This window comes from Choloepus didactylus, chromosome 14 (genome assembly GCF_015220235.1).
Source record: "Choloepus didactylus isolate mChoDid1 chromosome 14, mChoDid1.pri, whole genome shotgun sequence".
NCBI lineage: Eukaryota > Metazoa > Chordata > Mammalia > Pilosa > Megalonychidae > Choloepus > Choloepus didactylus.
In genome coordinates, this window is record NC_051320.1 from 65,452,675 (window position 1) to 65,479,606 (window position 26,932).

At 37.3% G+C, this 26,932-nt stretch overlaps 1 protein-coding gene across 1 annotated transcript in view; it reads right to left on the bottom strand.

The window, feature by feature from the left end:
- Positions 1 to 18,194: 18,194 nt before the first annotated feature.
- Positions 18,195 to 26,932, bottom strand: part of NUDCD1 (NudC domain containing 1) — a 110,707-nt gene continuing 101,969 nt past the window's right edge. Inside the window, exons 9-10 of the mRNA XM_037803096.1 lie at positions 20,789 to 20,945; positions 18,195 to 18,816 (exon numbers count right to left, since the gene is read on the bottom strand). Coding sequence (XP_037659024.1) covers positions 18,524 to 18,816; positions 20,789 to 20,945 — 450 coding nt within the window. The 3' untranslated portion in view covers positions 18,195 to 18,523. The remainder of the gene's footprint in view (positions 18,817 to 20,788; positions 20,946 to 26,932) is intronic.

Below are 26,932 nucleotides of genomic sequence, written 5' to 3' on the forward strand. Positions count from 1 at the left end.
GTCCCAATTGTGTCCTTTTGAGCCTTTTCTCCTCTATTCTTAGATCTCATCCAGGATCATCTATGGCATTTGTCATTATCTATTTAGACTGTCTTTTTTTTAATTGTGGAAACATATCTACAGCATAAATCTTTCCATTCCAACCCCTCCAAAGCATTCCCTTCAGTGGGATTAATCACATTCACAATGTTCCAATGCCATCACCTTCCCACCATCCATTACTAGAAATTTCCCTTCACCCCAAACAGAAACCCTACAGTCATTTCTTATTAACTCTCCATTGCCCCTTCCCCCACTTTTCATAACCCATACTCAACTTTTCATCTCTATGATCATATTCTCTGATACTTTCTTTGTGTTTACTGTGGGGTTAAATTTAACATCTTAAGTCTATAACAATCTTGTTTTCTTTGATACCAACTTAACTTCAATAGGACACATAAACTATGTTTCTATACTCCTCCATTCTCCCACCTTTATGTAGTTCTTGTCAAAAATTACATATTTTACATTGAGTCCAAAACCACTGATTTATCATTACAATTTAGGTATTTTAGGAAGTAAATAGTGGAGTTACAAATCAAAAATACATTAGTATTGGTATTTATATTTACCATGTGATCTTTACTGGAAATCTTTATTTCTTCATGTGGTTTCAGCCATTTGTTTAGTGTCCCTTCCTTTCAGTCTGCAAAATTCCCCTTAGCATTTCTTATAGGACTGATGTACTGGTTATGAAGTCCCTCAGCTTTTGATTATCTGGGAGTGTTTTCATCTCCCCCTCATTTTTAACCTCTAGGTGTTTGTGAATTTTCTAAGTCTTTGAAGGTTATTGACTCCTATTTGTATTCCATTGTGGTCAGAGAATGTGCTTTGAATAATTTCAATTTTTTTTTTTAATTTATTGAGGCTTGTTTTATGTCCCAGCCTGTGGTCTATTCTGGAGAAAGTTCCATGATCACTAGAAAAGAATGCATATTCTGGTGATTCGGGATGTAATGTTCTATATGTGTCTGTTAAATTTTTCTGTATCTCTCTTTCCTTTCTTTGTTTCTCTGTTGGTAGGGCTCCCTTTAGTATCTGAAGTAGGGTAGGACTTTTATTAGCAAAATCTTTCAGCATTTGTCTGTGAAAAATTTAAGGTCTTCAAATTTCAAGGAGAGTTTTGCTGGATAAAGAATTCTTGGTTGGCAATTTTTCTCTTTCAGAAGTTTAAATATGTCATACCACTACCTTCTCACCTCCGTGGCGGCTGCTAAGTAGTCACTACTTAGATTTATGTTGTTTCCCTTGTATGTGGTGAATTGCTTCTTTTGCTGCTTTCAGAACTTGCTCCTTCTCTTCAGCATTTGACAGGCTGATCAGATATGTCTCAGAGTGGGTTTATTTGGATTTATTCTATTTGGAGTTCGTTGGGTGTATTTATGTCATTTAGAAGGGTTGGGAAGTGCTCTCCAACAATGTCTTTGAATACTCTTCCTAGTCCTTTACCCTTTTCTTCCCCTTCTGGAACACCAGTGATTCTTATATTTGTATGCTGCATATTGTCCATCATATCCCTGTGATCCATTTCAAATTTTTTGATTTTTTTCACCACTGTTCTTTTGTGCTTTCACTTTCCAACCTACACTCTTCCAGTTTGCTTATTCTTTCCTCAGCTTCCTCTAATCTAGTAGTATGTGTATCAAGAATCTTTTTAATTTGGTCACATTTCTTTTATTTCCATATGTTCTTTTTTTATTTACTCTTGAGAATTCTTCTTTATGTTCTTCTAGGGTCTTCTTGATGTCCTTTATATCCTGAGCCATGGTATTGGTGTTTGTGATTACTTCTTTGATTAATATCTCCAAGTTCTGTATCTTTTCTGATCTTATAATTTGGGCATTTGGGTTATCCATATCTTCTGTTTTCTTCATATGCTTTATAATTTTCTGTTGTTTTTGGCCTCTTGGCATTTGCTTATGTTGATAGGGTTCTTTTAGGATATGTAGGCTTATTTAAACAATTATCTATAATTTGACAGAGCTACAGCTTGGTGCAGTGCCCTTTCCCTGACCTACCAGCAGATGGTGCCCCCGAGCCACCTCTTATCCTCAATCCAGTTCTCCCCAACTTTGTTTATGCAGTGAGTGGAGGTACAAACCATGTGAATGTCCAATCAGTGCATCAATTTTCTGTGTGCAATGGTGACCACCAGCCCTTGGGTGGGGGTTGTGCCCTGTGCAGTTTGGCAGGGAAGAGGGCTTTAAGACCCAGTACTCCCAGCCATTCCCAGGGTTGCATCGTGATATCCTGGGGCTGCAGCAGGTGTCCCCCCCTTCCACTCAGACTCCCCTCAGTCCCTCTCTGCCATGGACCCGCAAGTCCCTGGGTTTGGTGTAGGGCTCCTGTCCCTTCCCTGTGGCTCCCCTGCCACTTGGTGGGCTTCTGCAGAGGAAGTGTTGCACTGTCACAAGCCAGCAGAATCCTGAGTTCCCTCGAGGAGGTTCTTGGCTGCAGCATTGGGAAGGGTGGCTCCCAGCCTGCTTCAAAGATGGTTGCGCAGGGCATGGAAAATAATCCACTTCCGCAATCATCCACTTGCTGCAGCAGCTTGTCCCTGAATTGGGGGCCTTCAGCTGTGGCTGTGCAAAGGGCTATAACCCATGCCAGTTACTGAGGCGGGTGCCTGGGGTGTGGAAGGCACTCTCCCCGTGGTCGACTGCAGCTCCCTCTGCTGTCTCCCTGACCGATCCCCGGGTCCCACTCCGACCCACCTCCAAACACAGCATGAGTCGGACTGCCCTTTTCCCAGTGGCTCTCCAGATCAAAGACTTACATGATTCCAAATGCTGGCTCTTGGCTTCTCCAAGTGCTCAGTCACTACGGATATATAAGTCCCTGCTCAGCTGGTGGAACCCTAGTAGTATTCTGGAGCATTCTGTCTTTTATCTAGTTTTTCATGGAGAGTTTTCCTCTCTCCTAATCTGCCATCTTGGATCCCCCCACCTATCTTTGTATTTAAAGCGTAGTTCTTGTAAGCAATATATAGTTTGGTCTTACTTTTTTTTTATTTAATGTCTTGCCTTTTAACTGGGGTTTTAAAACATTTACATTTCATGTGATTACTGGTATGGTTGTTTAAGTTTATGGTGTTGCTTCCCCTCTCCCCATTTGTTTTTTGTCCCTTTTCCTCTTTTTGTAGGCACAAAGAATGCCTTTTAGATTGAGTCTTTTGTGTGTGTGTGACTCCACTTTATTTTGTTGACTTACTAGTTCTAACTCTTACTTTAGTGGTTGATTTAGCCTTCACACCTTACATCTTTAACTTAGTTTAACTTCACGGGTGATTATGAAACGTACACTGGTAGAAATGAATCAAGAGAATGAAAGGTTTACTTCGGAATCTCCTTACCAACACAACATTCCTTGGTTGTTGCAACACACCCCCCAAAAAATACATCTGCAAACTGGTATCCAGTCTATTTCTGCTACATTGTTTGAGAGAGAAAGCTTCATGTTAGAAATCTGAGCTCCTGACTTAGACCAGATTTTAATTACCAGAGGGTTATGTGACTGGATAGCAAATATGGCAAGAAGGCCTATTTATTTATCTTACCTCATCCATAAATAGATAATCCACATTACATTTAGATGAGATCCACACCTGGGTTGTGACACATAGGCCTATATTCACAATCTTTGATTATATTAATAACATATAATTTATGCTCAAGTTCAATTTATATAGCATTATTTCTTTTGTAAATGAGAATATAAAAATTGCAGCGATAAATCTACAGTGACAGAAAGCATCAGTGGTTGTCTAAAAGCATAAATGAGGGGGAGGGGATTGATCTGCAAAGGAACATGAGAACTTTGGGAAGTGATGGAAATGTTCTATATTGTTCTGTATCTTGATTGTGGTGGTGGTTTCATAGATATTTATATACACACATAGATACATATACATACAACTCATCCAACTATAATGTTAAATGTGTAAAATATATCACATGTATTGTGATATACTGTGTGTAAAATATATCACATAGTTGATTTAAAAAGCTGTTACAGTGACATATATATGTGAACCTGGAATGGCTATAATTGTAGGTTTTGGATCAAAATGGTAGTTACAGTTTATTTTTCTAGAGTGAATTCTTTTTCAATTTTTTTATTTATTTGAAAATTGAGAATAGCACTTAACTATAAATGGCAGTCTCAATGTATGCATATACCTTTTTATCAATGTTCAGATTGTTCCCAATTTCTTGCTATTGCAATGCTTATAAACAAACGTCCTTATGCATTCCTCCTTGTGCACGTTTCTCTAGGGTATAACTTCCCAAATAGTAGTCTTTATACCAGTGTGTTGCAATTACATTACAAGCTGCTTAGATATTGAGCCCTTAGGGCAGTCAGGGTCACGTCTGGTCAAGAACAGCCTTATCCTTTTGCTCCAGTGTGCCATATATGTATCGTAATTTTCTCTGACATGAAGTAAGTGGGGGGAATATATATACTATTGCTGAGACATAGTATAGACATATCAGATTTCAAAAGTGGTCCCAATTTTTTACTATACCCATAGCCATGTCTTTTGCCATGTAACATTGCAGGGTCCTGCCATTTTCTGGGATCAGCCATGTAACTTGCTTTGGCCAATAAGATTTTAGAAAATGAGATGCAATTAGAAGCAGAAAAACATTTTTATCCAGAGACTTCTCACAGGAGAATCTAATATCTTTTGGAAAATGGCACACAAATCTTGGTATAACTTGCCAAAGTGCCACAATTTATTAACTCCATGTTTGTCTTATGAAAACGGAACACAATATTACTCATATAATGGTTATCAGAGGGTTTTCAGACTCTTTGAGGGATTTGACCAAAGGCTTTTCATAAACGGATATATTTTAATATGAAAATAGTATGATTTAGTTTTCCCTCATTGAGACTATTTAGGTTTCTTCCTATTTTTTATAAATATATGCTACAATGTACATTTTTATAAATACTCCCGTGTACATGTTGAGTGTTTTTCTAGTATTGCTGAGATTATGAAGAATGCAATTTTTATTTTAATAGATCCTGCCAAGTTGTCCTTCAGTTCCTTCAAACAATCTCATCATCAGTGAAGGAGCATTTCCATTTCCCATACCCTAGCCAATATTTAATATTATAAAACTTTGTTTTCCCAATTTCCCAGATTATTTGGGAGATTGAGCATCTTTTTTGAAGTTCTGTTGTTCGTATGTATTTCCTTTTCTATGACACTCATCTTTTGCCCCATTTTATTGTCTGCTTTTTTTATTATTAAAAGAGCAGTTCTATTTATATTCTGGATTTTAACACTCATCTATTATGTACGTGACAAATATGTTTTCCTAATCTGTTGCTTATCTTTTAGCATTGTTAATAGAACTAGATCATAAAGAAATTTTGCATCTTGATAATAAACTTTTATATTTTTGCTCTCTGGATCATAAAGAAGCCTTCTCAATATTGAGATCATAAACATTTCCTTCTAATATGGAAATAAGAATTAAAATGTGTGTGCATGTGTCTATGGATACAGTGACGCCACTTTTTTGCTTCATATCTTGATTCCTGGTTGGATACTTCTTACCTTGGCTGTCTTTGCACGTTTATTCTTTCATACTTATTTTAGAAGGGCTTACTCCTTATTGGTTTACTTACTCTGCAGCTCTGTCATTAGGCCTAATTTTACAAGCTCAACTATTACTGTAGTATGAAAGAACTAAAAAATAAAAATATTCTTTCAGTAAGTCAGCAATGACTAGTACCGTACCAGTTTTGCTTATATTACTTGCCAAACATACGATTACCATCTGTTCTTTTCTCATCTCTGTAGATCATCACGAGAAAATGTTAAAAATACCTGCGCAATAATGGTTTAACCTGCATAGTAATTTCCCTTCTATTGGTAATATAATAGTTTTTTTCAGTACATTATTTAACCATTGTTAACCATTCTTAATTTCTTGGTTGTCTTATTGTCTTTTAAACCCTTCCAAATGACAATCTTATGCTTTCCTCTTGTATGTAGTTTTTTCCAAGGTCCCACTGATCTAAAACTTCCTTTTAGTAATGGAACCAACCAGTCCACCTGTCTCTTTTTTTCTCTAACAGTGAAATTTTACCTCAAAATCATTGAGTGTAAACTTTTATCTTAAATCCAGTGCATTATCCTTAACACCGAAAATATTACGCTTAATAAAATGTAAGAATATTAAGTGAATTTTAATATGCAAAATACTCAAAGTACTCCTTTATTGCTATCATACATGTTTTATAAATTCCCATTTGTAATTCATCATAAAAATCAGAGTTGGCAGAGGAAGATGGTGGTCACAGTTATTCCTGACAGCCTCTGTGCTGAGAGCAGTCACCCCCTGGCCGAAGGCTAGGTGCCAAGCCTGGAAGGGCTTCTATGAAGGGTGTTAGGTTTTCCTGTTCTAGAACAAATGGGGTTCTAGGCCTGCAAGGGAAGGTGGGGTTCTGGCATGTTGAGGCCAGGTTCACCAGGTGTCCCTTCAGCCCCCAGGCTCCATCCTCCTCCCACCTGCGAGCAGTGGGCTCCCTGCGTGCTCTCCTGAAGCCGGGGAAGAGTAGGTCAGCCTCTCCTACCCATAGCTACATCCATCCAGAGGTTCTGAACATCACCAAAGGGTCAGAATTCCTCAGATTGCAAGTGGAGGGAGGTGGGTGCTCCAGATTCCAACACAAATTTTCACTAGATAGTTATCAACTGCAACGGCAGGGTATTTGAACAGGGTGGGGCAAGAGCAGTGGTTGACTCTGAAAGCTTGCCCTTCCTTGGTGAAAGGGGCCCAGTTGGACTTCAGCCAAGAACTAATCCAAAACTCATTTTAAGTGTGTAATCTATAGAGCCTCCAAGACTCCAGAACTTGGAGCTACTGCCCTGACCGTCAGAGCTGCTTGTACATGTGTGAATAGCTATGCATAAAAGCTTCATTTTAAAAGAAAGTTCTTAGGTTTTGGATCAAGGCCACAGATTGACTAGCTTAAACAATGGTTACTAGGCCAGAGAGGATGAGAAAGGCAAATGAATTGTTCTTTCATCTCACCCTTTGTGAATGTGGTACTTGATACTTGACTTATCCTTATTTTGTATGCAACCCACTCACCATTTCCCATTTGTTAGGGCAATTACATTCTCCTCTCCTACTCACAAATCTGCTAGATTCAGAAAACCAAGAGCTGGTGGACCAAACCCCCAATGTCATATGATACCTGAATCATTTGAAAAATAGCCTCCATATTCATACAAACATTTCAAATTTCTGTGATCATTTAGTGATTGAATTTTTTCAAGATGTATTGCTTCATCCTCTTTATGGTGTAAAATGTCTCTGGTCTCAAGCATAAGCAGGAAAATAGTCCCTTTGTTGCTATAGATAATAGATACTTAGACACCTTTTTATAGTTAGGGTTGCCAGATAAAATGTAGATTGCCCAGTTGAATTTGAATTTCAGATAGGCAGTGAATGATTTTTTGGTATAAGCATGTCCCAAATATTGCATGAGACATATTTATACTGTGAAATATATGTGTTGCCTGTCTGTGGTTTGGGTTTAACTGGGCATCCTGTATTTTTATTCATTAAATTTGGCAGCCCTCTTTTTAGGCCACTGGAAAAAATCCTGTTTGGGCATGGCACTTAAATCACATACAGAGTTTGAAATAATCATGGTTCCTGTGTGACAGGGCAGGGGAGCTAGAACAGTGTGGACATTTTATCAGTCAGCGTTCTCTAGAGAAACAACCAACAGGACCTAAGTTTTCTTGCTATTGAGACCTCCAACTGTTTGCAGGAGGCCAACCTCATTATGGAAGGTTATTTCCTTTACTTAAGGTCAACTGATTGTGGATGCTAATCCCATCTATGAAATACCTCCACAATAACATCTAGGCTAGTGTTTGATCAAACAACCAGACCCTGTAACCTAGCCAGGTTGACATATAAAATAAACCATCACAGATATGTAAAAGAAAAAAAAGACTCTACAACAGCAACAATAAATGATTTGTTACTACTAATGTTGAGCAAACTACAACGAAGTTGATTCTGGAAGAGATGTTAAATCGTGGCTCAGGAGCCTAAAAATTCATTATAGTAAAAATTTGCATTTCTGGACAGGGTTGGAATTAAGGCCAATGGTAAGACAATTTACCATTTTCAAAAAGGGCAATAGTTCAGAGACAAAGTATCTGAGATACAAACTCAGATACTTACATTTCCAATGTTGGAAAACCTAGGTCTTAGAGAAAACAAATGTATCATGTTAATAGAGGAAAGAAGGGGACACTCAGACACCAGTGGCAGAGAACAGCACACCACACAATAGAAGCAACTGTGTATAAAGTCACTAATACACTGAAGGTGCTACAAATACCTAGGCTTAACAAAGATTTTCAGGAGGAAAAAAAAAAAATAAAAAACACAAGTCCCTACATTCACAGCACTTTTAATATATACCTCATTTAAATATGTATTGTAAAGAGTTAAACATTGTTTAAGCTAAATTAATTGTCTAGGGAAACCTCAAAACATCTCAATATTAAGTATCGACTTGAAATCACTGCTCCAGACCTATTACTCTCTCAGCATAAGTCAATATGCAGTAATATTTAGGACTAATTCTCTTGATAGTTTTCAGTTCAAGATTAATATTAAAATTTAGTATATACAAAGGAATCAATTACTGTCTGAAAAGCTGTGTATTTATACCTAGTAATATAGTTAATTAAATACTACATTAATCTGTATTTTTCTTATATTCCCTAAGGGGATATTAATGATCTTTGGGGAAATTTTTTAAGAAAATTTCAATCTACTTTCATATGTCTATATGGTCTTTTCCTTCATGAATTTTCTTTTAAGATGACACTAAAGTTCTGTTACTGTTTTGTTGGTTGGTTCAACCATATTTTTTTTTTGGGGGGGGCATTCAACCACATTATCTTTTCTCTATGTTCATGACCTTATGATGCTTGATAATTAGTCTATCTCCTTTCCAACAGTAATGGAGTACCCCAATTACCACTATTCTATCTCAGGATCGCCTTCCCCAACTTTTTTTTTTTTTTTTTTTTTTTTTTTAATCATCATTTTATTGAGATATATTCACATACCATGCAGTCATACAAAACAAATTGTACTTTCGATTGTTTACAGTACCATTACATAGTTGTACATTCATCACCTAAATCAATCCCTAACACCTTCATTAGCACACACACAAAAATAACAAGAATAATAATTAGAGTGAAAAAGAGCAATTGAAGTAAAAAAGAACACTGGGTACCTTTGTCTGTTTGTTTCCTTCCCCTACTTTTCTACACATCCATCCATAAACTAGACAAAGTGGAGTTTGGTCCTTATGGCATTCCCAATCCCACTGTCACCCCTCATAAGCTACATATTTATACAACTGTCTTTGAGATTTATGGGTTCTGGGTTGTAGTTTAATAGTTTCAGGTATCCACCACCAGCTACCCCAATTCTTTAGAACCTAAAAAAGGTTGTCTAAAGTGTGCATAAGAGTGCCCACCAGAGTGATCTCTCGGCTCGTTTTGGAATCTCTCTCTGCCACTGAAGCTTATTTCATTTCCTTTCACATCCCCCTTTTGGTCAAGATGTTCTCCATCCCACGATGCCGGGTCTACATTCCTCCCCGGGAGTCATATTCCACGTTGCCAGGGAAATTCACTTCCCTGGGTGTCTGATCCCACGTAGGGGGGAGGGCAGTGATTTCACCTTTCAAGTTGGCTTAGCCAGAGAGAGAGGGCCACATCTGAGCAACAAAGAGGCATTCAGGAGGAGACTCTTAGGCACAAATACAGGGAGGCCTAGCCTCTCCTTTGCAGCAACCGTCTTCCCAAGGGTAAAACTTATGGTAGAGGGCTCAACCCATCAAACCACCAGTCCCCTATGTCTGTGGTCATGTTAGCAACCATGGAGGTGGGGTAGGCGAATACCCCTGCATTCTCCACAGGCTCCTCAAGGGGGCACTACATCTTTTTTTTTTTTTCCCTTGTTTGTCTTTTTTCTTTTCTTTTTTTTTTTTTAACTTTCCCTTCTTTTTTAAATCAACTGTATGAAAAAAAAAGTTAAAAAGAAAACAAACATACAATAAAAGAACATTTCAAAGAGACCATAACAAGGGAGTAAGAAAAAGACAACTAACCTAAGATAACTGCTTAACTTCCAACATGTTCCTACTTTACCCGAAGAAAGTTACATAATATAGCAACATTTCAGTGAACTTGTTCCTACTACATCCATCAGAAATTAACAGACCATAGTCATTTCTGGGCATCCCCAGAACGTTAAATAGCTTATCTGTTCTTCTTGGATTATTGTTCCCCCTTCCTTAATTGCTCTCTACTGCTAGTTCCCCTACATTCTACATTATAAACCATTTGTTTTACATTTTTCAAAGTTCACATTAGTGGTAGCATATAATATTTCTCTTTTTGTGCCTGGCTTATTTCGCTCAGCATTATGTCTTCAAGGTTCATCCATGTTGTCATATGTTTCACCAGATCGTTCCTTCTTACTGCCGCGTAGTATTCCATCGTGTGTATATACCACATTATATTTATCCACTCATCTGTTGAAGGACATTTGGGTTGTTTCCATCTCTTGGCAATTGTGAATAATGCTGCTATGAACATTGGCGTGCAGATATCTGTTCGTGTCACTGCTTTCCGATCTTCCGGGTATATACCGAGAAGTGCAATCGCTGGATCGAAGGGTAACTCTATAACTAGTTTTCTAAGGAACTGCCAGACTGACTTCCAGAGTGGCTGAACCATTGTACAGTCCCACCAACAATGAATAAGAGTTCCAATTTCTCCACATCCCCTCCAGCATTTGTAGTTTCCTGTTTGTTTAATGGCAGCCATTCTAACCGGTGTTAGATGGTATCTCATTGTGGTCTTAATTTGCATCTCTCTAATAGCTAGTGAAGCTGAACATTTTTTCATGTGTTTCTTGGCCATTTGTATTTCCTCTTCAGAGAACTGTCTTTTCATATCTTTTGCCCATTTTATAATTGGGCTGTCTGTACTATTGTCATTGAGTTGTAGGATTTCTTTGTATATGCAAGATATCAGTCTTTTGTCAGATACATGGTTTCCAAAAATTTTTTCCCATTGAGTTGGCTGCCTCTTTACCTTTTTGAGAAATTCCTTTGAGGTGCAGAAACTTCTAAGCTTGAGGAGTTCCCATTTATCTATTTTCTCTTTTGTTGCTTGTGCTTTGGGTGTAAAGTCTAGGAAGTGGCCTCCTAATACAAGGTCTTGAAGATGTTTTCCTACATTATCTTCTAGGAGTTTTATGGTACTTTCTTTTATATTGAGATCTTTGGTCCATTTTGAGTTAATTTTTGTGTAGGGGGTGAGGTAGGGGTCCTCTTTCATTCTTTTCGATATGGATATCCAACTCTCCCAGCCCCATTTGTTGAAAAGACCATTATGGCTCAGTTCGGTGACTTTGGGGGCCTTATCAAAGATCAGTCGGCCATAGATCTGAGGGTCTATCTCTGAATTCTCAATTCGATTCCATTGATCTATATGTCTATCTTTGTGCCAGTACCATGCTGTTTTGGCAACTGTGGCTTTATGATAAGCTTCAAAGTCAGGGAGTGTAAGTCCTCCCACTTCGTTTTTCTTTTTTAGAGTGTCTTTAGCAATTCGAGGCATCTTCCCTTTCCAAATAAATTTGATAACTAGCTTTTCCAAGTCTGCAAAGTAGGTTGTTGGAATTTTGATTGGGATTGCATTGAATCTGTAGATGAGTTTGGGTAGAATTGACATCTTAATGACATTTAGCCTTCCTATCCATGAACATGGAATATTTTTCCATCTTTTAAGGTCCCCTTCTATTTCTTTTAGTAGAGTTATGTAGTTTTCTTTGTATAGGTCTTTTACATCTTTGGTTAAGTTTATTCCTAGGTACTTGATTTTTTTAGTTGCTATTGAAAATGGTATCTTCTTCTTGAGTGTCTCTTCAGTTTCTTCATTTGTAGCATATAGAAACATTACTGACTTATGTGCATTAATCTTGTATCCCGCTACTTTGCTAAATTTGTTTATTAGCTCTAGTAGGTGTATCGTTGATTTCTCAGGGTTTTCTAGATATAAGATCATATCATCTGCAAACAATGACAGTTTTACTTCTTCTTTTCCAATTTGGATGCCTTTTATTTCTTTGTCTTGCCGGATTGCCCTGGCTAGCACTTCCAGCACAATGTTGAATAACAGTGGTGACAGCGGGCATCCTTGTCTTGTTCCTGATCTTAGAGGGAAGGCTTTCAGTCTCTCACCATTGAGTACTATGCTGGCTGTGGGTTTTTCATATATGCTCTTTATCATGTTGAGGAAGTTTCCTTCAATTCCTACCTTTTGAAGTGTTTTTATCAAAAAGGGATGTTGGATTTTGTCAAATGCTTTTTCAGCATCTATTGAGATGATCAATTGATTTTCCCCTTTTGACTTATTAATGTGTTGTAATACATTGATTGTTTTTCTGATGTTGAACCATCCTTGCATGCCTGGAATGAACCCCACTTGGTCATGGTGTATGATTTTTTTAATGTGTCTTTGGATTCGATTTGCAAGTATTTTGTTGAGGATTTTTGCATCTATATTCATAAGGGAGATTGGCCGGTAGTTTTCCTTTTTTGTAGCATCTTTGCCTGGTTTTGGTATTAGATTGATGTTAGCTTCATAAAATGAGTTAGGTAGTGTTCCATTTTTTTCAATGTTTTGAAAGAGTTTGAGTAAGATTGGTGTCAGTTCTTTCTGGAAAGTTTGGTAGAATTCCCCTGTGAAGCCATCTGGCCCTGGGCATTTATTTGTGGGAAGATTTTTGATGACTGATTGGATCTCTTTGCTTGTGATGGGTTGGTTGAGGTCTTCTATTTCTTCTCTGGTCAGTCTAGGTTGTTCATATGTTTCCAAGAAATTGTCCATTTCCTCTACATTATCCAGTTTGTTGCCATACAGTTGTTCATAATATCCTCTTATAATTTTTTTAATTTCTTCAGGATCTGCAGTTATGTCACCTTTTTCATTCATTATTTTGTTTATAGGGGTCTTCTCTCTTTTTGATTTTGTCAGTCTAGCTAGGGGCTTGTCAATCTTGTTGATCTTCTCAAAGAACCAACTTTTGGTGATATTTATCCTCTCTATTGTTTTTTTGTTCTCTATGTCATTTATTTCTGCTTTAATCCTTGTGATTTCTTTTCTTGTACTTGGTTTAGGATTGGTTTGCTGTTCATTTTCTAGCTTCTTCAGTTGATCCATTAGTTCTTTGATTTTGGCTCTTTCTTCCTTTTTAATATATGCGTTTAGTGCTATAAATTTCCCCCTTAGCACTGCTTTTGCTGCATCCCATAGGTTTTGGTATGTTGTGTTCTCATTTTCATTCGTCTCTATATATTTAGCAATTTCTCTTGCTATTTCTTCTTTAACCCACTGATTGTTTAGGAGTGTGTTGTTTAACCTCCAGGTATTTGTGAATTTTCTAAGTCTCTGATGGTTATTGACTTCTAATTGTATTCCATTGTGGTCAGAGAATGTGCTTTGAATAATTTCAATCTTTTTAAATTTATTGAGGCTTGTTTTATGTCCCAGCATATGATCTATTCTGGAGAAAGTTCCGTGAGCACTAGAAAAGTATGTATATCCTGGTGATTTGGGATGTAATGTCCTGTAGATGTCTGTTAAATCTAATTCATTTATCAGATTGTTTAGGTTTTCAATTTCCTTATTGGTCTTCTGTCTGGTTGATCTATCTATAGGAGAGAGTGACGTGTTGAAGTCTCCCACAATTATTGTGGAAACATCAATTGCTTCCTTTAGTTTTGCCAGTGTTTCTCTCATGTATTTTGTGGCACCTTGATTGGGTGCATAGACATTTACGATTGTTATTTCTTCTTGCTGAATTGCCCCTTTTATTAGTATGTAGTGGCCTTCTTTGTCTCTCAAAACATCCCTGCATTGGAAGTCTATTTTATCTGAGATTAATATTGCTACACCTGCTTTCTTTTGGCTGTAGCTTGCATGAATTATTTTTTTCCATCCTTTCACTTTCAGTTTCTTTGTGTCCCTGTGTCTAAGATGAGTCTCTTGTATGCAACATATTGATGGTTCATTTTTTTTGATCCATTCTGCGAATCTATATCTTTTAATTGGGGAGTTTAATCCATTTACATTCAACGTTAAAACCGTGAAGGCATTTCTTGAATCGGCCATCTTATCCTTTGGTTTATGTTTGCCATATTTTTCCCTCTCTCTATTAATATCCTTTATTGTACCCATACCGAATCTCTTTAGTACTGAACCTTTCTCCAAGTCTCTCTGTCCTGTCTTTGTTTCTCTGTCTGTAGGGCTCCCTTTAGTATCTCCAGTAGGGCAGGTCTCTTGTTAGCAAATTCTCTCAGCATTTCTTTGTTTGTGAAAAATTTAAGCTCTCCCTCAAATTTGAAGGAGAGCTTTGCTGGATAAAGTATTCTTGGCTGGAAATTCCTCTCACTCAGAATTTTAAATATATCGTGCCACTGCCTTCTTGCCTCCATGGTGGCTGCTGAGTAGTCACTACTTAGTCTTATGCTGTTTCCTTTGTATGTGGTGAATTGCTTTTCTCTTGCTGCTTTCAGAACTTGCTCCTTCTCTTCTATGTTTGACAGTGTGATCAGTATATGTCTCGGAGTGGGTTTTTTTGGATTGATTCTATTTGGAGTTCGCTGAGCATTTATGATTTGTGTATTTATGTTGTTTAGAAGATTTGGGAAGTTTTCCCCAACAATTTCTTTGAATACTCTTCCTAAACCTTTACCCTTTTCTTCCCCTTCTGGGACACCAATGAGTCTTATATTCGGACGTTTCATATTATCTATCATATCCCTGAGGTCCATTTCGAGTTTTTCAATTTTTTTTCCCCATTCTTTCTTTTATGCTTTCATTTTCCATTCTGTCATCTTCCAGGTCACTGATTCGTTGTTCAACTTCCTCTAGTCTTGTACTATGAGTGTCCAGAATCTTTTTAATTTGGTCAACAGTTTCTTTAATTTCCAAAAGATCATCCATTTTTTTATTTAGTCTTGCAATGTCTTCTTTATGCTCTTCTAGGGTCTTCTTGATTTCCTTCATATCCCGTACTATGGTCTCATTGTTCATCTTTAGTTCTTTGAGTAGCTGCTCTAGGTGCTGTGTCTCTTCTGGTCTTTTGATTTGGGTGCTTGGGCTTGGGTTATCCATATCGTCTGGTTTTTTCATATGCTTTATAATTTTCTGTTGTTTTTGGCCTCGTGGCATTTGCTGAACTTGATAGGGTTCTTTTAGGGTTTGTAGACCTATTGAAGTCCTTATCTCTAATTTATCAGATCTACAGCTTCGTGGAGTACACTTTCTCTAACTAACCAGCAGGTGGCGTCCACGAGCCACCTGTTCTCCACAAGCCAGTTCTCCCCTGCTTAGCCTTTTTGTTGAGTGGGGGAGTGAGTCTTGTGGGGCCCAATTGGTGTACCAAGCTTGCGTGTGTAGTTGGTGTTGCCTGCCCTGTATGTGGGGCGTGTTTCTGGGCAGTCGGGGAGGGGGGGTGGCCCTAACAATCAAATCTCCCTGATGATCCTAGAGTTTTAAAGCTGCTGCAATAGTCTAATCCTTCAGTTCAGTCCTGCCACAGTTTGCCTCTGCCACTGACCCACAAGTCTTTGGTATTGGCGTATGGCTCCTGAGACTTGCAAGTGGGCCCCTCTTCCAGGCCGTGCACCCCGGGTCCTCTGTTGAGGGATGACTGTGCTATGTCACAGGTGAGTGCCGTCCCCCCAGGGCAGTTCTGGGCTGCTGGGCTGTGTAGGGAGGCTCCCAGTCTGCTCAAATGATGGCTGAATGGGGCTTTGTTAATTCACACTGCTCCACCTTCCCAGCTCTGGGACATTCAGCTGAGGTTGCAGGGAAGGCTAATGTCCACGCCCAGTTTTGTGGTGTGTGCCTGTTATTTGAAGCACTTCCGTCACACTGGGTTGTCTGGGGCAGCTCTGGGCTATGGGGCTGGCAATGGGCAGGAGTGTTTCCTGTCCACCAGGATGGTGGCTGTGAGTGGACACCCCCCTTTTCTTGGGAAGTTGTGTTGTTTAGTGAATTTTCTCAGCCACTGGATTATTGCCTTTTGTCTCAGAGCTCTCTTAGTTCTGCTCTTGACTTGACGTGCCCAAATTGCAATTCTTTGAAGCTTTCTGTATTGGGCTTCTTAGAGTAATTGTTTTAGAAAAAGAAAAAAGGATTTAAAAAAAAAAAAACAAAAAAAAAAAACAAAAAAAAAACGGCCCTCCTCAGAGATCTAATGGGTTATTGAAATGCTAATAGACAAAGCAACCAGGGCCATTAAGGAAAGGTCCACAGGGCAGAGAGATCAGCTTTGCTTCGGGATTTGCATATGCGCCTCAAGGCCTGAGCTCCGCCCTTCCCCTTTCTGTGTTCACCAGAACTCCAAAAATCCTCTGCTTTTATTTTGGAGTTTTTCGTGTTGTTTTTTTTCTATGCCTGTCTCCTCTCTGCTGGGCTGGCTGCTCTCAGAGTCTCTGGTGTCTGGTCTCAGTCTATCTATGGTTGGAGTCTGGATCAGTAGAATGAATTTCCGATAAGAGCAGCCACTGCAGTTCTCCCTTCTCCTTCCCGGAGCTGACAGCCCCTCCTCCCCTGGGACTGAGCCTGGCAGGGAGGGGCGCGGGTCCCCTGGCCGCAAAAACTTACAGATTTCGCTGATCTCAGCAGTTCCACGTTTTCATGAGTGTTGTATGAAGTATGCCCAAAGACAGATTGCTCTGTGGTGTCCAGTCCACGCAGTTCCTGGCTTTTTACCTACTTTCCTGGAGGAGTAACTAAAACTTACAGCTCACCAGTCTGCCATCTTGCCCCGCCTCCCCCAACTTTTTATATAGCATCTATAGTTAACTTCTCTCTAGGAAACTGCATTCTGACATAGGGTTTAGAATATGCATCCTCGTTTTGTTCCTCCTCTACTGTCTTTGAAACTTGTTTTTCCTTTTGTCGCTAAAATTTAATTCAGCTAAATAATTGTCCAGATAGGCAAAGAAGTATGTCAGAGCAAAGATTCTCTATTCTCTTTTGTACATTTTCTGCCTCTTAAATTAAGATCTCAACTCCCCTATTCTAATGCAAAATACAAACAGGTTTTTACAAGAAGCACACCTACAAATGATATAAAAAGTAAAAAAATTCAAGGTAATTCAAACCAAAAGAAATATGGGCAGGTAATATACACATGAAAAACGGATAACTATGGCAAAAAATATTTAATGTATAAACAGGTTTATTTTGTTCAAGCTATTAGAAATATAAGGGATGATAAACACAAATTATAATTTTTGTATGATAGATTGTTACGTTAATGGCTTCTAAGGAATCACATCTATTATCTGTGGCCTTGTGCAGTCCCCTCCCACAATGACTCCAGATTTGGCCACATGACTTGCTTTGTTCAATGAGTCATTAGCAAACACAATGGAAGTAGAGGCTTAATAAGCTCTTGCTAGTTGGAGCTTGCCCTTCTGGAATGTTTCTTCCACCATGGAAAGAAGGCCAGTCTAGCCTACTGGAGGATGAGAGGCCACATGAAGAAGAAGTAAGCTATCATCCCTACCAGAATTGTTTAGCTAACCTATTAAACCATGAGAAATAATAAAAGTCATTGTTTTAAACTAGAATTTGAGGGTTGGTTGGTTATGCAGCGATAGATAATAGCTATACTTCATGAAACCTTAACATTTCTTTCTCTCTCTCTGTGGCAGAGTAAATAGATAAAAAAATTAAGTAAAGTTATAATTAACTTGAAAAAAACAAGGTCCCCAGCAAACTTTAAGCATATTAGATCTGCTATAGTCCTCTTGCATTTTTCCCTCTACTTCAGCTATTCAATCCATTTATATAAGTATTTACAAGACTTTAAAAGAACATGTAACAGTAAAGATACTGATGCACAATACCCAAAGAAATGATCTCATAAACAAAATAGAAACCAAAGGTAAAATTGATTTTTTTTTCTTGGTGTAGTCAAATCTTTTAATTAACTATCATTTTAACTATATATTCTGTGGGTATAGAATGTAGCACTAGATCAATGACCAAAGAGTACACAATAAATAGCTTTATTTTTTTAAACACTGAATTGTACACCTTTAATATAAATGAGATTCTAGCCTGTTTTTAAAAAATTATACTTGTGAATATTTTCTTTACATTTTTACAGAACCCAATTGTCTCTAAATCTGTAACTTCATTCTATAGCTTCTACAGAATCATAGTATCTTGAATATATTTCCAATGTCCTTTAAAAATAAAATTATACAAGATATTTTTATTTAATACATCAAAACTTAGGTTACATACAGTATAACTGCCCAGCCCTCCAACTACCACTGAATACTTTTATAGCACAGAGAAACCAACATGTTGGAGTACTTAATTCTCTGTATTTACTTTTATTAAAAAGAGGTTTTTGGTAGTGAGAACAAATAATCTCTCATTTGTTGCTTGGAAGCCTAAAATAGGATCACTGGTTTCCAGGCTTGCTACTTGCTGCTTAGCAACCTGCCCTACTTGCCTGCCTTCCTTTCTGTTGTAAAGCACAGTGGACATGGGAGTGGGCTGACGATAGATGAATACTCGACGGAGGCACTCGCAAAGAGCTGCATAGGAATAATTTGGAGCACAGGCAAAAAATTTTTTGTCTCTTTTTGATGCTTGGACGTAGCCTGCCAAAAAAATATAAGAAATTTTTAAAAATGTTTATTAAACAGAACATTTCATAATTTTTATTACAAATTAAAATGCCTGAATTAAATGCCACAAATATACAGTGGTTGAGTTCTGAACCATTAATGATTAGTCACAATCAACCTCTCCCAAATGGTACAAAAATAGCTTCCATTCCTAAAGAACAAATAGAGGCCTTCATATCCTTAACAGAAACAGAATATACTTCTACTTAACTTCTATGAATAATTAAAACATAAACTATCAATATCTTTATATGCCAATTTAATATTTAGGTCTATGAACTACACATTTGGCATTACAGAATCTTCTATCAAATAAATGGGAAAATGTTCATAGGATCCCATTGAAAGTTATTTCAGGAATCTATTCATAAATGCAGGCCCCATTCTTGAAGGTACTAATATGCAGAATGCACTCTCATTATGCCTATAATGTTAGCAGTATTTTTATATGCCACTATCAACATTGTAACAGGATTTTACTGTAGAACCTCTAGAAGTGGAACCTTGAGACCACTACAAGCTCAAAAGAAAATTCAAGTTTCTAATTTTAAACATTTAGTTAGGACATCTCTTGAAAACTCATTAAACTTTGAAAAATATTTCAGTCTTTTTTTATTGATGTACATATTTTTAAAACATTTTTACAAAGGACATTAAGATATTTATCTTCTGAAATACAAATTAGGGTTTTCAAACTGGGACATGATTACTGAAAGTTGTAACATGTGAGGAAAAAAACAATACGAATGTTAACTGAGATCTCACCAGGCCATGAATGAGCAAAGAAACCATAGCACAGGCAGACCAATGCTGTTTTGTTTGTTTGTTTGTTTGTTTAATATTAAGCAGGGTTTGAGGAGGAGAAAGTGAAGAAGATGCAGATTTGAGGAGCTTACAATTAGCTCTCTGGGATAATCTTGGCAAAATTAATAATTACATCTCTCAAGACTACATATCTAATGTAATGTTGATTTAACTTAGACTCAAACATAGTAGAATGACTAACGGGATTTTAGGATACAAATGAAGTTGCTGACTATGTAAAAATTATATGGTACAGCTTTCCTATTACTGAATAAAAAAGATACAGAATAAAGAAATAGGAACTGTAGTAGAGAGGCTAGAAATTACATGGTTAAATTATTCAATCAAACTTTGTATTTCAGGTCATAAAAATACATTTGCAGTCTGAATTAACCAGTTTAGGAGTCTGTATTATTCATCTATAAGGGATAACTGACAAATTTCCTGTAATTAGGGTTGTGCATATAGTCATCAAAATGCATAATTTTACTTCCTGCTGCCAGTTTAAAATCTTTTAAGAAAGTAATTTCATAAAAAAATTCTCAAAATTCTCACATAATACAATGCATTTTGGCAGAAAAATCAGTTGTATAATTCTACAATTATGTAGTTTAAAATATTTTCAGGCCCTTATTTTTAAACTAGTGTGTTCTCTTATGTCTTACAGAATAAATTTAATTTCTGCTTATCGCCACTTTCTGTATTTTCAGTATAGTGGCTCTCTCTGAAAGATGCTTCCTAATGTGCATTATCATAGAGCAAGCCTATGATGTTTCTGAAGATTATTCTGAAGATATTTGAGTACAAGTTCCAGTAGGGTATTGTCAAGCCCCTTGTTCATATTGTAACACTGTATAACTAAATTAGAATAAGCAAATGATTGATTAGAATGATTCACGTGGTTAGACGAACACTTTGATTTTTATTCGGAGTTCATCTTCTGTATAAGCATAAACAGACTAGTCCTACTGTTCAAATAGTGCTAACTTTCATCTACTATAGTACAGGCAAGCAAATTATAGCACAAATCAATCCAAATATAATTAGGACAGCTCAATTGAAAAGAAAAGAAAGAAATGAACTAAGAAAAAGACAAAATTTTAATATAATAGAAAATGCTGTCAAAGAGCTTGTTTTATACCTAAGGCATTGAAGGTTGCAATGTGCTCCCACATGTCTTGTTTGCTGGAGCGTGGTTGCCAGAGAAGGGCATCAACATCATGGCGCAAACAGAAGCAGGGCATTTCTTTAGGATCCACGATGACAGAAAAAAGGTACTGATTGCTTCCAAGATTCACCTAAAAAGTAACAAAAAAAAAATTTTACTTGACGAATTAGTAATAAAGACAAATGACACATGACACTATGTGTCAGCCACTCTTTTAATCTTTATACACCAAATCTGACTGACTTTTCATAACACCCCTGGGAGCAATGTGCTACTACAGTTGAGGAAAGTGACAGAGAATTTAAGTAACTTGCCTAAGGTCAGCCTGGTGATAAGTAGAGCTGAAACTTGAACTCAAGAGTCCATGCTCTAAAAACCACTATGCTATACTCTCTCTCAATTGTTACTAACTAGTCTAAACCATGATATAAAGTGCTAATTTTATAAGCAGAATATTTTTTAAACCATAGAATAGAAATACTAATTTTCTTAATGATAACTTGGAATAATAATTATCAAGAACAATGAAAGCTGATTTATGGGCACATTCCATATGCTAGGCATGCTATAAATATTAAATCTTCTCAACAACCCTATGAAACTATTGTTATTTTCATTTAACAAATGAAAAAAAGAGACTTGGGGGGAGCTTCAGCAAGTTCTCCTAGGCTGTTCAGTTAGTGGAAAAAACAGTACTGAGATTCAAACCCAGACCTGTTTCCAAACTTAACCACGCCAATAATGTTTATTATCTTAATTATTGCAACAGTAGTGGCCAAAGGAATTCATTTTAATATAAAATAATCAATTCATAATCAGACTCCTACAGTAATGCCTCTTTTAATGATGGGTTACAATGATATATATTCTTCCTTATTAGAAATATTATCAGAGCTAAAAATGCCAGACTAAATGACAACAAAAAGCACATCAAATGTTGTAGAATATGCATAGTACTTGATTCCAGGAGATTTACAACAGACTGGAAAATAATCAAATGTTGGGTTAAAATAAGAGGTGTATGCAACAGGGAACCAAGTGAAATACTAACCACCAAGAGATATCAGCCATGACAATACAACAACAACAAGAGGACGGAGGATGAAAAGTCTCTTATTGTGCGTCCCTTACTCTGACTTAGGTGTTCCTTCTTTTCCACTCCCATTATACATCCATTACAGTGGTTATGTGAAAGTACTATTGATTACAAAAACAGCAATTTCACATGGTTTTTGCCTTTACTATACCCTTGACATGACATTCCTTCTGCCTTAATTCCTCTTGCCCTTTTTGCCTGATTAATTGCTACCTATCCTCCAAGACCCCAGTTCAACCAACAGTTGCTCCAGAAGCTTCTCCTGCTCTCAGGGTTACATAAGCTGCCTGAACTCAGAGACTCCTCAGAGTATATTATTTACTGTACTGTATTAGGATTATTGATACATAAGTAAACCACTATGGTAGACTGAATAATGGTCCCATAGATGTCCATGCCCTAATCCCCTGAAACCTCTGAATGTGTAACCTTACATGGTGTGCCGGTTTGGAAGTATTATGTCCCCCAAAATTCCATGTTATTTGATGCAATCTTGTGGGGGCAGATGTATTAAGTGTTGATTAGATTGGAATCCTTTGATTGAGTATTTCCATGGAGATGTGATTCAGTCGACTGTGAGTGAAACATCTGGATAATTTCCATGGAGGTGTTACCCCGCCCATTCAGGATGGGTGTTACTTGGATCACTGGAGTTCACAGACAGAAGAACCTCAGAGCAACTGAGAGTGACATTTTGAAGAGCAGCTACAGCTAAGAAAGGGCAGAACACCCCAAGAGCAACATTTTGGAGAGCACCATTTTGAAATGCCACCTGGGAGCAAGCAGATGCCAGCCATGTGCCTTCCGAGCTAACAGAGGTTTTCTGGATGCCAATGGCCATCTTTCAGTGAAGGTACCTGATTGTTGATGCCTCACCTTGGACACTATGGCCTCAGACTGTAACTCTATAACCAAATAAACCCCCTTTCTAAAAGCCAATTCATTTTGGGTATTTTGCATAATGGCAGCATTAGCACACCGAAACATATGGCAAAAGGAACTCTGCAGATGTCATTAAATTGAGATGGGGAGATGATCCTGGATTACCTGGATGGGGCAATATAATCACCGCGTCCTCACAAGAGGGAGGCAAGAGGGTCAGAGACACAGAAGGTGATGTGATGACAAAAGTAGAGGGCCAGGGAGACAGATTGGAAGATGTGATACTGTTGGCTTTGAAGATAGAGGAAATGGGACCACGAGCCAAGGAATGTAGGTGGCCTCTAGAACTAGAAAAGGCAAGGAAAAGATTCTCCCCTAGAACCTCCAGAAGGAATGCAGCCCTGCTGACCCACTTTAGGGCTTCCAACCTTTGAATTATAAGAGGATAAACTTGTGGCTTTAAAAGACATTATTTTTAAAATTGTATTTGCACACACCAAAATATTTCCAATACCCTAACCCCTTCTCCTCTCCCTGTTCTCTTTTAACCCCTATTCTACTTTCTGTCTCTGACTTGCTATTTCTAGATGTCTCTTATAAGTGACTCTATAAAATAACTGTCCTCGTGTGTCTTGCTTATTTCACTGAGCATATGTTTTCCAGGTTCTTCCATGTTGCAGCATGTCTCATAACTTCATTCATTCTTATAGCCGAATATATTCCATTGTGTATATGTACCACATTTTGTTCATTTGTTGAGGGACACTTGGGTTGTTACCAACTTTTTGACTATTGTGAATAATGCTGCTTTAAACACTGGTGTATAAGTAACCATTTGAGACCATTTTCACTTTCTTTTGGTATATACCTAGAAGTGGGATTGTTGGGTCATTGGTAATTCTGTATTTAACTTTTTGAGGAACTGCCATTTTGCCTTCTCCAGTGACTGCACCATTCTGTATTTCCATCAGAAATGCTCTGGAGTTCCAATTTCTCTGGATCCTTTCCAACATTTGTTATTTTCCAATTTTTGATAGGAATGATCCTAGTGCATGTGAAGTGGTATATGTATCATTGTGGTTTGATTTGCATTTCTTTGTGGCTAATGATGTGAGCAAATTGTATATCTTTGTGAAACAGTCTATTCAAGTCCTTTGCCCATTCTTAACATGGTTGCTTTTCTTTTTGTTGTTGCATTACAAAAGTCCTTTATATATTCTGGATATTAAGCCCTTAATATTCTGTAGGCTGCCTTTTCACTTTCTTGGTATCATGTCTTTTGATGCCCAAAAGTTCTTAATCTTGATGAAGTCAAATTTATCCATTGTTTCTTTTGTTGCTCATGCTTTGGGTGTCATATCTAAGTACCCATTACCAAATCCCATCCATGAAGATTTGTCCCTATGTATTCTTCTAAGAGTTTTATGGTTTTAACTCTTATATTTAGATCCTTAATCTGAGTTAATTTTTATATATGATGTGATGTAGGGGTCTTTTTAGTTTGCTAGGCTACTTAAAGCAGATACCATGAAATGGGTTGGCTTTTAACAATGAAAATTTATTAGCTTACAGGCTTACAGTTTTGAGGCAGTGAACATGTACAAATCAGGGCATCATCGAGATGATGCTTTCTTCCCGAAGACTGGCTGCTGGTGATCCTTGACTCCTCTGTTACACAGCAAGGCATATGGTAGTGCGTCTGCTGGTCTCTCCCTTCATTTTTGGGTTTTGTTGCTTTCAGCTTCTTGCTTCTATGGCTTTCTCTTTTCCCTGTATTCATCCCATTTATAAATTACCCCAATAAGAAGATTAAAACCCATGCTGGGCCACGCCTTGAAGTAATCTCATGAAAACCTACTTATAATAGGTGTACACTTACAGCAATGGATTAGCTTTAAGAACATGATTTTCTGTGGTACATACAGTTCCAAACCACCCCAGTGTAAAGCTTCATTCTTTTGCATGCAGATAGCCAGTTTTCCCAACATCATTTGTTTAGGAAACTATCCTCTCCCCACTGCATGTACTTAGTATCCTTGTTGCAAAGGACTTTCAATTCTGTTCTTTTGGTCTGTATGTCTATCTTCATGCCAGTACCACACTGTTTTGATTACTGTAGCTTTGTAGTACAATTTGAAATTGGGATGTTTAAGTCCTCCAACTTTTTTCAAAATTGTTTTGGCTGTTTTGGGCTCTTCACAGTTACATACGAATTTGAGGAACAGTTTTTCCATTTCCTTAAAAGTGGCTGTTGGTATGTTGATAAGGACTGCACTGAATTTGTAGATTGCTTTGGGTAATACTGACATCTTAACAATATTAAGTTTTCCAATCCATGAACATGGGATGTTGTGCCATTTACTTCATCTGTAATTTCTTTCAGCAGTGTTTTGTAGTTCTCAGTGTACAAGTCTTTTTTATCCTTGGTTCAGTTTAATCCTAGACATTTTATTGTTTTAAATGCTGCTTAAAGCAGACGCCATGAAATAGTTGGCTTAAACAATGGTAATTTATTAGCTTACAGTTTGAGGCTGAGAAAATGCCCAAATCAAGGCATCGACAAGGCAGAGCTTTCTTCCCAAAGACCAGCTGCTTGGTGATCCTTGGCTCCTCTTCCACATGCCTGGCAGGGCACATGGCGGTGTCTGCAGGTCTCTCCCTTCTCTGCATTTTGTTGATTTCAGCTTCTTGCTTCTGTGGCTTTTTCTCCTCCTTATCTCTATATTCATTACATTTATAAAGGACTGCAATAAAAGTAGCCTCATTAAAAGATCCTACTTACAGTGGTTTTATACCCACAGGAATGGATTAGTTTTAAGGACACGTTTTTTTCTGCAGTACATACAGCTTCAAACCACCACAGATGCTACTGTAAATGGAATTTTTTTTTTTAATTTTCTGATTTTTTATTGCCAGTGTATAGAACACATAGCATAATGATAATAGTACTTATCTCATAATTGGTACCATGAGTAAACAATATATTATGAGCACTTGCACAATTGTGGGCACTTAGAAAGACCTTAATAAATGTTAATGTCCACTAGTATTATTCTAAGTATCTTCTATATTGTTGTACATTATACATTACCGGCAGTCCAAATTAAACAAACAAGATGAGCAACATTAATGAGGAAAAACCTGGAAGCTTTGGAGTAATCTTCATCTAGCTCACATAGCACATATAATTTATGCATGAGAAATGTGTGAATAGCTATAAAAAAACAAGATACATTTACTGTGTCCTAATCCTAGCATAGTTAAGAGACGAAGTTCTAAACTCTTGTACCAATTTGAAAAGAAAAGCAAAATTTCACTATTCTACTTGCGATTAAAGAATTCGATTTTATCAGTAGTTTCAAATGTATGCCTATCACTTTCAATTTTATAACTTCCTACAATGTATATTTCAGTAAATAGTCTGAGGATATGCCCCCAAACCTTGAACACAGTTATGCTTCAAATAATATTTAGATTCTTTAAATATATCCAAAACCAAGTTTCTGAATGTTTTAGAATCAAATTATAGTTAACAAAATACTCAATTTCTAATGGTAGACACAGTTTATAGTAATTTACCATGAAGCACAACACTTCCAATGAAAAGATGGTATATATAAAGAATCACTGAAATCTTTTCTTCTGTTTTGATGTGGTAAGAGACTGTGCAATATTAATTTTACTTAATAAATTCTAACCTCCCTGCCTTCAATTTAAAATCAAGAATATATGAAGAAATCCTTCAACTTAGCAAAAAAACAACTTAATTTAAAAATGGGCAAAAGACTTGAAAAGACATCCCTCCAAAGAAAATATAACAAATGTCCAGAAACCACATGAAAAGATGCTCAACATCACTAGCCATCAGGGAAATGCAAAGCAAAACCACAATAAGTTAGCATATCACATCCATTAGAATGGCTGCTATTAAAACAAAACAAAACAAAGAAAACAAAACCAGAAAATAACAAATTCTTGAGAGGATGCAGAAAAACAGGGACACTCATTCGTTGCTGGTGTCAATGTAAAATGGTGCAGCTGCTATGGAAGACAGTTCGGTGGTTCCTCAGAAAGCTAAGTCTAGAATTACCATATGACCTGGCAATCCTAGTACAGGGTATATATCCAAAAGAATTGAA